Here is a 14,556-nt window from a genome sequence, read left to right on the forward strand (position 1 = left end):
AGCCCACTGAATAAGATACTTGGCTATGAATCTGTAAGCCAAAGTTCAATTCACCTTAGACGCTTTTTTTTTTTGTTTTACTTTCATATTCATTGTTGATGCGTTATTAAGATTTATAAATAGTTAAATTTAAGTAGAAATAATTCCTTTTATTAATAAATAATAAAGAATAGCTTGTAAAAACCATATGGTTTTACTTAAAAACCACGTGGTGATTTGAGATAAGAAACCACATGAAAACGGAGTGGTAAAACCACGTGTTATTATGTGGTTTTTTTACATGGTTTTACCATGTGGTTTTTCGATATGGTTTTTTTCAAAAGAGAGGTCTACTAAGACGAATGATTTGTAACTCGAATCCGAAGTCTTAGATACTATCAGTACACACGTGTTGTAGGTTATAACTATATTTTTCAAATGCGGTCGTTAAAAATATAGATCACTGAAAAAAAGTTTTGAGATATTATATTTATAATTAATTAAATTGTCGTATTTCTGTAGGTTAGCCTATGTTTTTCTTGTGACAGTGGTGTCAGCTATCAAAGTTTTTTGAGCAAATTAGGGTTCCATGATGCAAGTTGGTAACCCTACCCGCCGGAACCTCCTTAAAACTTCAAGTTGATTGGATCATTAAGTTTCCATCGCAGAATTTTCCACTCCATGTAAACGGGGGGAGGAGGGTCCCTACGACTTTTAAGAACGGAAATACGCGTTAGTAAAGGATTTGCTCACATATACCGACGCCAGAGTTCCATCGCGTAAATTTCTGCAGCTTGTATACGCAGCGTCAGACGGTATATGAAATATTTCAGATATTCAGATATTTCTGACATCCGATGCAAAGTGAGCTATATACTGTCATTAGGACAGTGTTGCAGTGCTCCCGAAACCAGTACCAAACCCAGTGCAAAATTCAAAACTTTTAAATAAATTACACAAACGCCTACAACTAGGTAACCCAGGGCGCATGCTGGTAACTTTGTTCAATTTAAAAACTTTCATTAATAATACAAGAACCTATCACCAAGTGACCCGAGACGCTTACTGGCCACACTATAAATTAATACAACGAAAATAATAACTCAAACGCCACCTTAAAAAATATAACGGATTTCTATGTGATATTACTTCTGTAATACTTTCAGGAAAGCCATGTGGCATTACATATGTTATGGTCTTACGTGTGGAATTACATAAGGGGTTTTAGCTTGGGGATGCCGTATGTAATTCCATATGGAAAAACACATGGAATTACAAATTGGAAAAATAAAATTTTGTCATCTAGAAATAACTGCAAAATACCGTACTGAGTTATTTGCTGTTAACATTTAGTGTTATCATCCGGATGATAACTCTTTAACAAAGTAATTCAAGTAATTATTCAGGAATGAAAGAAAAAAAAATTAAAAAATTTCATATTTTCATACAGAAGTAAAATCAGCTAAGCCCCTTTGTTTTAGTAGAGTTATATCATTCACACATAGAATTCCATCGTTTTTTTCAGTTGGGTTGTTTATTTGCAAGAAAAAGACTAGTTGCTACTATCAACGGCACAAATAGACTTTTCTTTTTCTTTTTTATCTCTATGTAACCCGCGGATCTTATTGGCCGCTTAACAAACTGATGAAACATTGATAATTATTAAGACCAGCACTTATTACCAGAAAAGCTGGAGCGCTCTCTGGATACTTTAATAAATAGTTTAAAATTGATTAATAACCCAGGTGACTTGAGGTGCTTACTCTCTTTTGATTGATAATACAAGTAGCTCTTCCCTTTTAAAAGTTTGACGTGATAATTTATGTGACTTTTTAAGTAGTATAGATCAATTAATTGCCAAAAAAATCACGTGAAAATGGCGTGATTTTACAAAAAAAATTTCTTTAAGAATACGTAAATAAATATCTTTATTGTGTTAAGAAGACGAAAAGTAACAAATCCTTTAAACAACAGTTACGAATATAACGGCAGTTTACACCCTTCAGTTTTCTATCGCGGCGCTGTTGGTACTTATACATACAATGTTCGATATGTATAATCAGTGCAACTTCATGGGTCGTCAGTCTATTCTGTGATCATGTTGTGTTAAGACCTATGACACACTCTGTACTTACTTGATCTACTATGTACGAAATAAAGAACACTTACATCTTATAACAGATATTCTTACTGCGTTTGTTATTTCATCAGCTAATGGGCCCAGGCAGCCTGTGTGGGTGAGGTGTAGAGTATTCGCTTTCCTTTTATTTCAATTATCTCAGCCAGTCCGAGAGCGAGAATGCAAAAAGAAATAGATTAAGAAGCTAAAATGGAAGGTGACGTGGTAAAGATCGGAAAGTTAAAGAGTGCTGAAATTTGGAGCGTGTTGAAATTTCAAATACGCATCTTACTAGACTCTTACAGTGCATTAGATGTGGTGAACGGAATGTGCGTTAAACCTGTGGAACCTGCGGAAGAAGTCGATGCAACTGTTAAGACGAGATACGAAAGTGATTTGAAAGAATTCTGCCATCAAGATGGTATATATTGCTCAACAGTTTGTGGCAACTTCTGTCGATTCGCAGCCCATGGCGCACATTCTTAGGTGTACAACTGCAAAAGCTATGTGGGATGAGTTTCAATTTACGAGAATAGAACAGAAGTAAGTGTGCACCAACTACAACAGAAGTGGTTTGGCTTGCAAAAGGATCCAAATGACTAAATGGCGACACATACTTCGAAAATTATTGAAGTGTGTAAAATAAAATACCGAATACTAAGTCACCATCTACTGGCTTATGTATAACACATGTATGTGTAAGTATAGTATGTGGTAATACACACAAGTATTGTAAGTCAGTTAGCTGCCAGCCATGGGCTCATCAAGTACATAATAAAGTCATACTTAACGTTACGCGTACATACTACTTATTTAAACGTTACATGGTGTCAGAAGAAAACTCAAAAGTAAATATCTAAAAAAAAAAAACAACATTCAGGATGGCAGGTGACAACGGTGAAACCCAACAGGCAGCGCAAAATGACGCAGTACCCGGAGTAAGACCGCCAGGTAACCTAACTATATCGACCGACAAGAGCAAGTGGAAACAATGGCTACAACAATTCGAGTGGTATGCAACAGCGGTACAGCTAAGTAAAAAGCCGGCAGAAGTACAAGTTGCAACCTTTATGTCGGCGATAGGTCCTGAAGTGATTGACATCTATAATAATTTTAATCTCACGGCAGCAGAGAAAAGAAACCTAAAGACAATAAAGGACAAATTTCAAAGTTATTTCGTGCCAAAAGTGTCTGTTTTTCCAAATTACACGAGGAGAAAGTGAACCATTCGACGAATTCCTAACAAGAATCAAAACAAGTGCAAGTTCGTGTGAGTTTAGTGCGCTCAATGACGAAATGCTTAAAGACAAAATAGTGTTTGGGGTCAGGTCAAGCCAAGTCTGTGAAAAATTGTTGACGGAGACTGACTTAACGCTAAACAAGGCCGTCAGCATTTGCCAAGCTAGTGAGCAGGCAACAAAACAATTAGGCGAATTTGAAGGCACAAAAGAAAAAGAAGTGCACGCGCTGAAAAACACGGGAAAGAAGTCAACACATGGCAATTAAGTCCCAAGGCAAAGAAGCCGACAACCAATTTGACTGCAAACGATGCGGCACGAGGCACGGAAACCGTTAATGCTCTGCACAACAGGGATGTGCACAACCAAAGAGGCTAAAAACAAAAAGAAGGTTAGCGCACTGCTAGGCAACAGTTCAGATGAAGACGACGACCTCGTGGTGTGCCCAGTAAGGGAGAGTGAGACAGCACTACAAGCTCACTCGATTGAAAAAGATTGGTATGAGAGAATTGAGGTCGGTAATACAAAATTTAAAGCTAAGTTAGATACAGGCTCGGAGTGTAACGTTCTGCCAATCAATATAGCTAAAAAAGCTGGAGCGTGTATTCAAGGCTCAGGCACTAAATATTTAATTAGCTATTCGGGAGATAAGATGAAAGTCGTGGGAGAAACTAACTTCTCATGTAAAGTCAAAAGAGAAAAAACAAGTGTGTTATTCAAAATAGTAAACGAAAACGTGACACCACTGCTTGGTCGTGAGTCTTGCGAGAAATTTGGACTGATCGCTAGAGTTAAAAGCATCGATGAAGCGAACGAAAAAGATACATTTAGCGGTATCGGATGCTTGAAAGGATACGAGTATGACATCGACTTGATTGAAAACCCTAAACTGGAAATACATTCGGCAAGAAAAGTACCGTATGCTATCAGGGATCAAGTAAAACAAGAAATAAGTAGGATGTTAAAGTTGGATGTCATACGACCAATTACTGAGCCCACGCCAGCAGTCAGCCCCATGGTAGTAGTTAGAAAAAACAAAAAACTGAGAATCTGTATGGATCCTACAGATTTGAACAAAAACATACTGAGGCGTCACTACCCACTCAGTACTTTGGAAGAAATAGCAGCGGAAATTTCGGGTTCTCGCTACTTCACGGTACTAGATTGCGTGAAAGGCTTCTGGCAAATAAAGGTGAGCGAAAGAACTCAAAAATACCTAACTTTCGCGACTCCGTGGGGCAGATTTGCATATAAGCGAGTACCCTTTGGAATCTCATCAGCTCCAGAGATTTTCCAAGAAACAATATGCTCAAAATTAAGTGGCATCCAGAATGTTAAAGTGGCTATGGATGATATCTTTATACATGCCAAGACACTCCAAGATTTAAAACAAATAACAAGTAAAGTGGTGAAAATTCTGCAAGAATCAGGATTTAAATTAAACAAAGAAAAGTGTGTTCTTAACCAAACTAAAGTGAATTTTCTAGGACACGTTATATCAGCAAATGGATTGGAACTCGATCCTGAAAAAGTCAAGGCGATAAAGGAGCTCAAGAGTCCTACAAGCAAAGAAGAATTGCAACGGCTGCTGGGCATGGTCACATATCTGGAAAAGTTTATACCAAATCTGTCAGAGTTGACTGAACCACTCAGATCACTCTTGAAGAAAAACACAGTTTTTAGGTGAGAAGTTGAACACATCAAATCCTTTGAAGCAATAAAAGCAGTGCTCTCTTCACCCCCAGTGCTAGCACTGTACGACGTAAACAAACCAGTGACCTTGTCAGTAGATGCAAGCAGCAAGAGCCTGGGAGCAGCTTTGCTGCAAAATAGTCAACCAGTTGCTTACGGCTCAAGAACACTAACCCAAGCAGAACAGAATTATCCACAGATTGAGAAAGAGGCCTTAGCTATACTGTTCGGCTGCAAGAAATTTGATGAGTACGTGTACGGCAAAGAGCTGTACGTTGAATCAGACCACAAGCCACTCGAGACCATCTTCAAGAAAAACCTTCAGTCATTACCAGCCAGACTCGAGAGAATCTTACTTGAGTTGCTTCGGTACTCACCTAGAGTGACCTATAAACCAGGCAAACAAATACCACTGGCCGATATCCTCAGTCGAGACTGCGCTCAGGAAATAACCAAGAAGATCTAAGTAAACGGAGAAGATGACAGCCGAGACCAGACACTACTTCAACTTCAAAAAGGAATTAACCTACTTCAAAGGTCTAGTATTCAAAGCAGAAAAGATAGTGATTCCCAGATCTCAAATCCCTCGAATGCTAAAGTGCATACACCAAGGACACCTTGGCATACAAAGTTGCGTTAGAAGAGCCAGGGACATTCTTTACTGGAAGGGGCAATACAAAGACATAGTGGACATGGTCTCAAGCTATGATGTCTGTGAAAAAATCCAGAAAGCTAACATCAAGAGCACAGTAGTGGTTACGGAAACTCCCAAACTTCCTTGGCAGATAGTCGGATCAGACCTCTTCCAGTTTAAAGGTAAACCTTATCTGGTCATATACACGACAGCTACTCTGGCTATTAGGACTTCAAACAACTAAAAGGACAAACTTCCCCGGAAGTCACAACGCTATTAAAAGAGTGGTTTGCCACTCATGGCATCCCCGAGCAACTTGTGACGGACAATGGAATGCAATACATGTCCAGGGAGTTCAAAACGTTCCAGAAAGACTGGGGTTTCTTACATATAACATCCAGCCCTCATCATCACCAAGGAAACGGGTTAGCTGAACGTGCAGTTCAAACTGCAAAGAACATCCTCCAGAAATGCAGTTTGGATCAGACAGATGTTCAGTTCGCTTTATTGAACTGGCGATACACGCCAAGAAATGATAAGCTGGGATCGCCAAATCAACGTTTGTTCAGTAGGATCACCCGATCACAAGTACCTACTGCTGAATCCAAGCTCCACCCCAAACTGATCAAAGATGTTCCAGCCAAACTTCAACGCCTCCGGAACAAACTAGCAAGATACAGCAACCGCAGAGCCAAAGACCCTAAGCGTCTGAAAGTTGGTGAGCAAGTACGCCTGCAAATTGGACACCGTCAGTGGAAAGAAGCAAGAGTTGTAAAAGAGCACTCTCCGAGGTCGGTAACATTCAGAACGGCGGATTATCAGCTGTTTAGAAGAAATGTGGAACACCTCCATCCAACCAGAGCCAGTCTACCAGCATCAAGACGTACAGTGCTTCCTAACACCCAATCCGATGTACCACCACAAATGCAATTAGCCTCCAATCTCCAAGTTGAGTCACCAGTTGTCCCAACGGCTCCAATAGCAGCTGACAGTCCTATTTCTCAATCAAATCCGAATACTACTAAACCGGTCAGTCCAAGACCACCAAATACCGGACATCAACAGCCAGACACCGGACAACGCACGAGATCGGGAAGATTGGTTGTACTGCCCAAAAGAATGGACCTGTAGTTTCGGCAAACCTGTTCAGCAGCATTCCTCATCTAGTTTTTCGATCTCAAGATTAATACCTTCGATCTCAATTATACTTTGACTCGAGATTTAAAGATTATTAACCTATAAAAGAAATATTTAAAGTCATTAGTTAAAATATTGAGTTGTTTGGTTTTCTACAGTTTATTGCAGTGTATACTTACATCATCTGTTTTATTATTAAAAAAAAAAAAAAAAAAAAAAAGGGAGATGTAAAATAAAATACCGAATACTAAGTCACCATCTACTAGCTTATGTGTAACACATGTATGTGTAAGTATAGTATGTGGTAATACACACAAGTGTTGTAAGTACCTCAGTTAAAAATTCATAGCTATAATTATACCGATAAATCATAGCTATAATTATAGCTATAACTACCAATAAAACAGCTATAATAATGTATAAAATTCAGCTATAAATATAGCTATAAATTACAGCTGTCATCTTTTCACAAATTTTTCATAAAAATTAATTTAAAATCAGATTTTTTCAACATATATCGATCAGTAGAGACGGTATCATCCGTGTGATAACAGTAGAACTGAGGGTCTTAAGTATTTTTAAACAATTTTTAAAAAACTTGAAATTGTATATGATTTCTTGTTTAATTTTCTACTTATTCAAAAATACTTCAGGCCCCCAGTTTTACTGTTATCATACGGATAATACCATCTGTACTGATCGATATATGTTGAAAAAATCTGATTTTAAACTAATTTTTATTCATTATTTGTGAAAAATTTACAGCTGTTCACGAGAACGCGTTTTTAAAATGTAAACAAAGACCCTGAAGCTGCTGTTGCTGGTTGCGAGAGAGTACGGCCGAACTCAAACACATTCTTAGACGTCACATCCACGAACTAGCTTTTACACTTACATGTAAATTTACCAGCAAGTAAAATTTCGGCTATACTGGCTTTTCTCGCTCGCAGGCACGAGCAGTAAGGCTTTGTCTCTCGAGCAGATCAATCGCTCAGCAAAGCATAGTTGCGTCGTTAACGACCTTTTGCGACTTCTAACGTCGAACTTACCGAGTCTCGCTTAGCTCAAAGATTGTTCTGTTTTATTGTTTTTTTCTTCTAATTCTTCTTGTTAATACTTTCAGTTGTTTCTTTTATTCCGTTTTCAAACAAGCAAGCAAGCACACATATTTTTGTTATATTATTAAGTTTATATTTATTGTTACCTGTTCGTTAATAAATCTGATTTTAAAAGTTAAACGAAACGAGTGCATGATTTATTTATATTCTCGAGTTTCTTGCGAGATTTTGTCAAGCCCTCGAAGAAACGCTTTTGACGATGTAAAGGCAATACTGTGATCCGGTGGCATAAAAGTCGATATCGCGATACGCCGTTGGCTATTTAATGAAAAATTTATACTTGGCATTGTCGCGAAAATAAACATGGTAGCAGAGCATGGTTGCCTTTACTAGTGCCAAACAGTGACTTGAATTCAAGCATTTGGAAAAGGCTTAAACTATTTTCAAGGATTTTGTACACCGTCGGCATCGACTGCACAAATCATACCCTTGGACTTGAGAGAAGAGAGTCGTCATCAACAGGCAATACTCGGGCATTAGTGCTTATCATTTCAAGGCCTCCTTAATCATCGGCTCATACAACTCAGCTCGACCAGCGTATCTTTAGCGGTATTTTGATGAGCTGGAGTTGGTGGGAGAGGTCGGTGTTGTCATACGTTGCTTCAGCTGTGCCTCTTCGCTCTCTTTCTCTCGCTCCTTTGTTTTTAAAACATCTCGCACTCGTCGTATTCAAGGCCAAATAGGTCGGTTATTTATTTAGATTCCAAAGGTTCTGGAATTTTTAAATGCTTATACATCTAGCCTTGTACGTAACGGAATATTTGCTTCCTTCTGTTTATATCGCACCTTTCTTTTCGTTCGTGAGCAGTATTTTGTTTTCACAAGTTCGGCGTTTTTTTGGCATTTCATCAATAATATGGAAGAATTACTTGAAGAGTAATTAGTTAACTTCGAACTCGTTATGGATTTCCAAAAAACAATGTTAAAAACTCCTAATGAAAAGCGTTCGATTGGTTGGTTTAAGACGCAACTCGAAAATTTAGAAAAACAGTGGGACGAATTTTATAAGCCGTACAAGAAACTTCTAGCATCAAAGGAAAGATTTAAGGACGAGAAATATTTCGAGGAAGACTATTATTCCTCAGCGATTGCACAATATACAAATACGAAGACTTTGATTTTAGGAGTAATAAATCCAGGACGCAATCAGTCATCGTTACAGGGTGATAATAATTATGTCGATATAACTATGGAAAGCCCCTCCTATAGATCCCCTCTACCAAAAATCGAGTTGCCAAAATTTTCGGGTAAGCAACTTGAATGGGAAACATTCAAGGGAATGTTTATCGTGCTTGTACATGACGCTCTAACGATTCCGCCAATCTTGAAGCTGCAATACCTAATTCTATCGCTCGAAGGTGAAGCGGCTAATCGATTCAAAAATCTTCAGATTACTGCCGAAAACTATGAAAGTGCTTGGTTGTCAATTTAAGATCGTTACGACAACAAAAAAGTTCTTCTCGCAACACACATGTCTCATATCATTTCATGCTCATCTATGCAAAAGAAATCGGTCGCTGAAATAAATCGCATTATGGACGTCGTGCGCGAGACCAAACAAGCTCTTGACAATTTTCATATTCCCGCTGAAAGAATAGGAGAGTTGTGGCTAACGCATCATATAGTAAGTAAGCTCGATACATCAATACGCTTAGAGTGGGAACGAGAGGCTGATAAGGCTAACGAATTTCCGACATATAACTCGCTCACCAAATTTCTCGAAAGGCTCGTTCGTGTGTTAGAAGCAGCTTCACCTGCCACCACAAGTAGCTCGAACTCTCAGTCGAAGTCAAGCTCGCAAAATTCATCGAACAAATCAAAATCGGTAGCTGCGCACACAACAGAAGTTACCTCAAACAAGAAAAATGCATCGTGTCTTTGCTGTCGTGGAACGCACTATCTTTTCGCATGTCAAAACTTTAAAAATTTAAGCTTGTCTCAAAGATATAATATGCTAATTGTCAAGAGCTTGTTTGGTCTCGCGCACAACGTCCATAATGCGATTTATTTCAGCGACCGATTTCTTTTGCATAGACGGGCATGAAATGATATGAGACATGTGTGTTGCGAGAAGAACTTTTTTGTTGTCGTAACGATCTTGAATTGACAACCAAGCACTTTCATAGTTTTCGGCAGTAATTTGAAGATTTTTGAATTGATTAGCCGCTTCACCTTCGAGCGAGAGAATTAGGTATTGCAGCTTCAAGATTGGCGGAATCGTTGGAGCGTCATGTATAAGCGCGATAAACATTCCCTTGAATGTTTCTCATTCAAGTTGCTTATCCGAAAATTTTGGCAACTCGATTTTTGGTAAAGGAGATCTATAGGAGGGGCTTTCCATAGTTATATCGACATAATTATTATCACCCTGTAACGATGACTGATTGCGTCCTGGATTTATTACTCCTAAAATCAAAGTCTTCGTATTTGTATATTGTGCAATCGCTGAGGAATAATAGTCTTCCTCGAAATATTTCTCGTCCTTAAATCTTTCCGTTGATGCTAGAAGTTTCTTGTGCGGCTTATAAAATGGCATCCCTTGTGGCATCCCAGAAGTTACCTCAAACAAGAAAAATGCATCGTGTCTTTGCTGTCGTGGAACGCACTATCTTTTCGCGTGTCAAAACTTTAAAAATTTAAGCTTGTCTCAAAGATATGATTTTTGCAAAAAAGAGAAGTTGTGTTTGAATTGTCTTCAAACTTCTCATTTTGCCAAGCATTGCCCTTCGCCTAAACGATGCTTTGTTTGTCAGGGCAAACACCACACAAGGTTACATAACGATTCTCAAGGATCGACATCAAAACCTGCAGTTGCAAACGACTCTTTGTCGTCGTCTGACTCTAGAGACGCTTCTTCAGTCCATTTTTCGAGTCAGGGAATTGCTAAGAGTGTTTCAGCAGGCAAATCAATTCTTTTGGCTACTGCATCTGTAGCGCTAGCAGACGCACATGGCAACAAGGTCACTGTGCGTGCTCTCATCGATCCAGGAGCTGAGAGATCATTCGTCGCGGAACATGTGCTTTCGCAGCTTTCACTCAAAGCTCAGAAAATCTCTCTCTTGATAACTGGCGTGGGAGCTGAGGTAACTTCGATCGCTCGAAAGGAAGTAAGTATCTCACTGCTCTCTAACGTCGATAAAAATTTTGTCATTCAGTTTTCGGCTTTGGAGTTGGACAAACTCACTAATCTCTTGCCAAAAGTCGAAGTTGATCAAAACCAATGGTCACATACGAAAAGTCTCAACCTGGCTGATCCTTTATTCTTTAAGCCAAGTCGAATCGATTGCATCCTTGGTGCAAAAGTTTATTCATCAATCATCATTGACGGCTTAGTGAAAGGTCCAGCGGGAACCCCAATAGCTCAGAACTCTGTGTTCGGATGGATTCTGACAGGAGCTCCTGCGAATAGTCAATCGTGTCATCATTCTTCAGTTCAGGTGTTTCACACATACACTAAACCCTCTCTCGATAAATTCATGGAGAAATTCTGGGAGATAAAGGAGGTCCCTCAAAAAAGGCACCTCACCCCAGAAGAGCAATTTTGTGAAGATTACTTCTCTCTTACTTACACTCGTAACCCTCAAGGTCGTTTCGTCGTTCGACTGCCATTTTTGAGGCAAGTCTCGTTTTCTGGTTCACGAGATATAGCCGTAGCTTGTTTCTTTCGCTCTGAAAAGCGTCTAAACAAAAATCTACTCCTCGCCGACAAGTACGAGGCTTTCATGCAGGAGTACTTGGATTTAAAGCACATGGAATTAGTCCCATTAAATCAAATTTCACGTGAAGATTACTACATGCCTCATCATGCAGTTTTTAGACAAGATAAGCCTGAAAAAATCAGGGTAGTATTCAATGCTTCCCAAAAGGATGTAAGTAAATGTTCGCTTAATGATGCACTGTCTCCAGGTCCAAAACTTCAAGCGGACATCACAATCGTCTTAACTCGATGGCGATTTCAAAAATTAGTTTTTGTTACTGATATTATCAAAATGTTTCGACAGATTCTGATTCATCTTAATGATGCAGACTGGTAGCGCCTTGTGTGGCGACCCTCAGTTGCGCAGCCTTTGCAGGATTATAAAGCGCTTACCGTCACTTACGGCACGGCTCCAGCACCTTATTTGGCTCTTCGAGTACTCAAACAGTTGGCTCAGGACGGCCGTACGACGCATCTAGAGGCATCCAAGCTTTTGGACCATCAAATCTACGTGGACGACATATTCGGAGGCGCGGACGAGGTCGACTTAGCTATCGAACGACGTGATCAGCTGATCCAGCTTATGGCATCAGCAGGGATGGAGTTGGGTAAATGGTCAGCAAATAATCAGTCTTCTTGATGGAATTGTAGCTGGCAACATTGATGAGGTCCCCGTCGACGTGGATGAGGCGGTTTCAACGCTAGGTCTCAAGTGGCTTCCTCAAGCAGATAATTTTATTTTCAAACCTACAATAGCACCCTCTCCATCGATTATAACAAAGAGAATTATTCTCTCAGAAACTGCTAAATTATTTGATCCATTAGGTTGGCTGGCACCGGTCATCGTAACTGCAAAAATCATGATGCAGGATCTATGGATCAATAAGTTTGATTGGGACATACCGATTCGAGGAGATCTCTTGCAGCAGTGGATGAAGTTCCGTAACTCTCTGACAAAATTAGACGTCATTAAAGTGCCCAGACGGATAGGTTGTTCTGAAACATTTTCTTGACAGCTTCACGGTTTTGCTGACGCTTCAAAGCGAGCCTACGCTGCAGCAGTCTACGCTGTAGTTCCTGGTCAATCTTCGGTTCTTCTTATGGCCAAAACAAAGGTCGCTCCAACAAAAATGGAGACTCTTCCTCGGTTGGAGCTCTGTGGAGCACTGTTGCTTGTTCGCCTAGCTAAGCACCTGCTACCTAAGCTGCATCAACAACCACAGTACATTCACTTCTGATCCGACACCAAAGTCGTGGTGAATTGGCTAAAAGGTCATCCATCAAGATGGCAAACCTTCATCGCCAATCGAGTAAGCGAAATTACATCTTTGTATCCACAAGCTGAGTGGCGACATGTAATGTCCTCGTACAATGCTTCCGACTGCGCAACTCAAGGACTTACACCTCAGCAACTCTCCAAACATAGCCTGTGGTGGTCAGGACTTATATGGATGACGTCACCACAATCGACATGGCCTTCAACAACAGATGTGACTACGCCGATCAACAGAACATTAAAGCTTTGGTAATGCAGGAGGCAGCTTTACAAAAGCATGTCGACGACGGCTGTCTGATATATCTGCAACGCTTCTCTAGTTTTGCTAAGATACGCCGTATCCTCGCCTATTTCGCGCGATGGATACTCAACGCTCGTCAGGTAACTGACAAACATCAATACACTTACCTATCAGCTCAAGAGCTTTTTTGGGCTTCTGCCTCTTGTTTTAGAGCACTACAACGTCGACATTTTCCCATCGAATTGGAACAGCTACAGGCCAACAAACCACTTTCTAAGCGAAGCAATTTGGTACGATTGGCACCCTACTTAGACGAGATTGTCCTCATTAGAGTTGGCGGCCGTTTAGAAAATGCTCCACTTCCATACAGTGAGCGACACCCTATCGTCCTGCCTGGCAATGACACAATCGTAAAGCGACTTGTCTAAGATACACACATTAATACACTGCATGGAGGAGTACAACTCATGCTCTCACAGTTGTACCGAACTGTGTGGATCACACGAGCCCATCAGCTCGTCACACGAGTCTACCGGAATTGCTACAAGTACATCAGACACAACTAGAAAAGTGGACATCAGCAGATGGCTGCACTACCAGCTCAAAGAGTTACTCCACTACGTCCATTCGCCATAACTGGGATAGACTACGCAGGGCCAATCTCAGTGCTTTTCTCCAAAGGTCGGGGTGCAAAAAGCACGAAAGGTTATGTAGTAATTTTTTTTTGCTTTGTAGTCAGAGCTGTCCACATCGAGATCGTGTCTGATCTTACGACCGACCCATTCATGGCTGCGTATGATCGCTTCACAGCTCGACGAGATGTCTGCGACACGATCTACTCAGACAACGCAACAACATTTAAAAGGGCATCGGCGCAGCTCGCCCGCATGTTTTCTGAGACCTCTGAGTTCAACAAAACGGTCGCTGGTCAACTTGCAACTAGAGGCACAACATGGAAGTTTATTCCACCACGAGCGCCCCACTTTGGCGGCCTATGGTAGGCTGCAGAACGCAGCTTCAAGTATCACTTCAAAAGAGTAATTGGCGACTCCAAGCTTACTTTTGAAGAGCTTTCTACGCTGGCAGCTAAAGTTGAAGCTTGTCTAAACTCTCGCCCTCTATCTCCATTGAGTACAGAGCCCACCGAACTAACAGCTTTAACACCAGGGCACTTTCTCATTGGTTCATCGTGCCTCTCACATCCAAAAGAAGTCGAAAAAACGTTGCAGTTAAGCACTAGTAATCGCTGGAATTTGCTATGCCAAATGCGCAACTCTTTCTGGAAACGTTGGAGAGGCGAGGTTTTACAACAGCTTCAGCAACGTAACAAGTGGTTACATCCTCAACCCAATCTACAAATAGATGATATTGTACTGTTAAGGGATGATCTTACTCCACCAACGAAGTGGCCACTTGGAAGAGTCA

The 14,556-nt window shown here is 40.4% G+C and overlaps 2 protein-coding genes across 2 annotated transcripts; both read left to right on the top strand.

Annotated features, from left to right (window-relative positions):
• The first annotated feature begins 9,451 nt into the window (after positions 1 to 9,451).
• On the top strand, positions 9,452 to 12,852 carry LOC106645350 (uncharacterized). The gene is made up of 6 exons (XM_089596683.1): positions 9,452 to 9,742; positions 10,671 to 11,024; positions 11,073 to 11,786; positions 11,991 to 12,222; positions 12,266 to 12,588; positions 12,631 to 12,852. The coding sequence occupies exons 1-6, from the start codon at positions 9,452 to 9,454 to the stop codon at positions 12,850 to 12,852; spliced, it is 2,136 nt and encodes a 711-aa protein (XP_089452809.1).
• Positions 12,853 to 13,085: 233 nt separating this feature from the next.
• Positions 13,086 to 13,559, top strand: LOC149375810 (uncharacterized). The gene has a single exon (XM_089596690.1). It carries the CDS (start codon positions 13,086 to 13,088, stop codon positions 13,557 to 13,559), a length of 474 nt encoding a protein of 157 aa, XP_089452816.1.
• The last annotated feature ends 997 nt before the right edge of the window (positions 13,560 to 14,556 follow it).

Source organism: Copidosoma floridanum, unplaced genomic scaffold, assembly GCF_036245765.1.
Source record: "Copidosoma floridanum isolate Cflo_tuat_1 unplaced genomic scaffold, Cflo_Japanese_pri ptg000004l, whole genome shotgun sequence".
In the NCBI taxonomy this organism is placed as follows: domain Eukaryota; kingdom Metazoa; phylum Arthropoda; class Insecta; order Hymenoptera; family Encyrtidae; genus Copidosoma; species Copidosoma floridanum.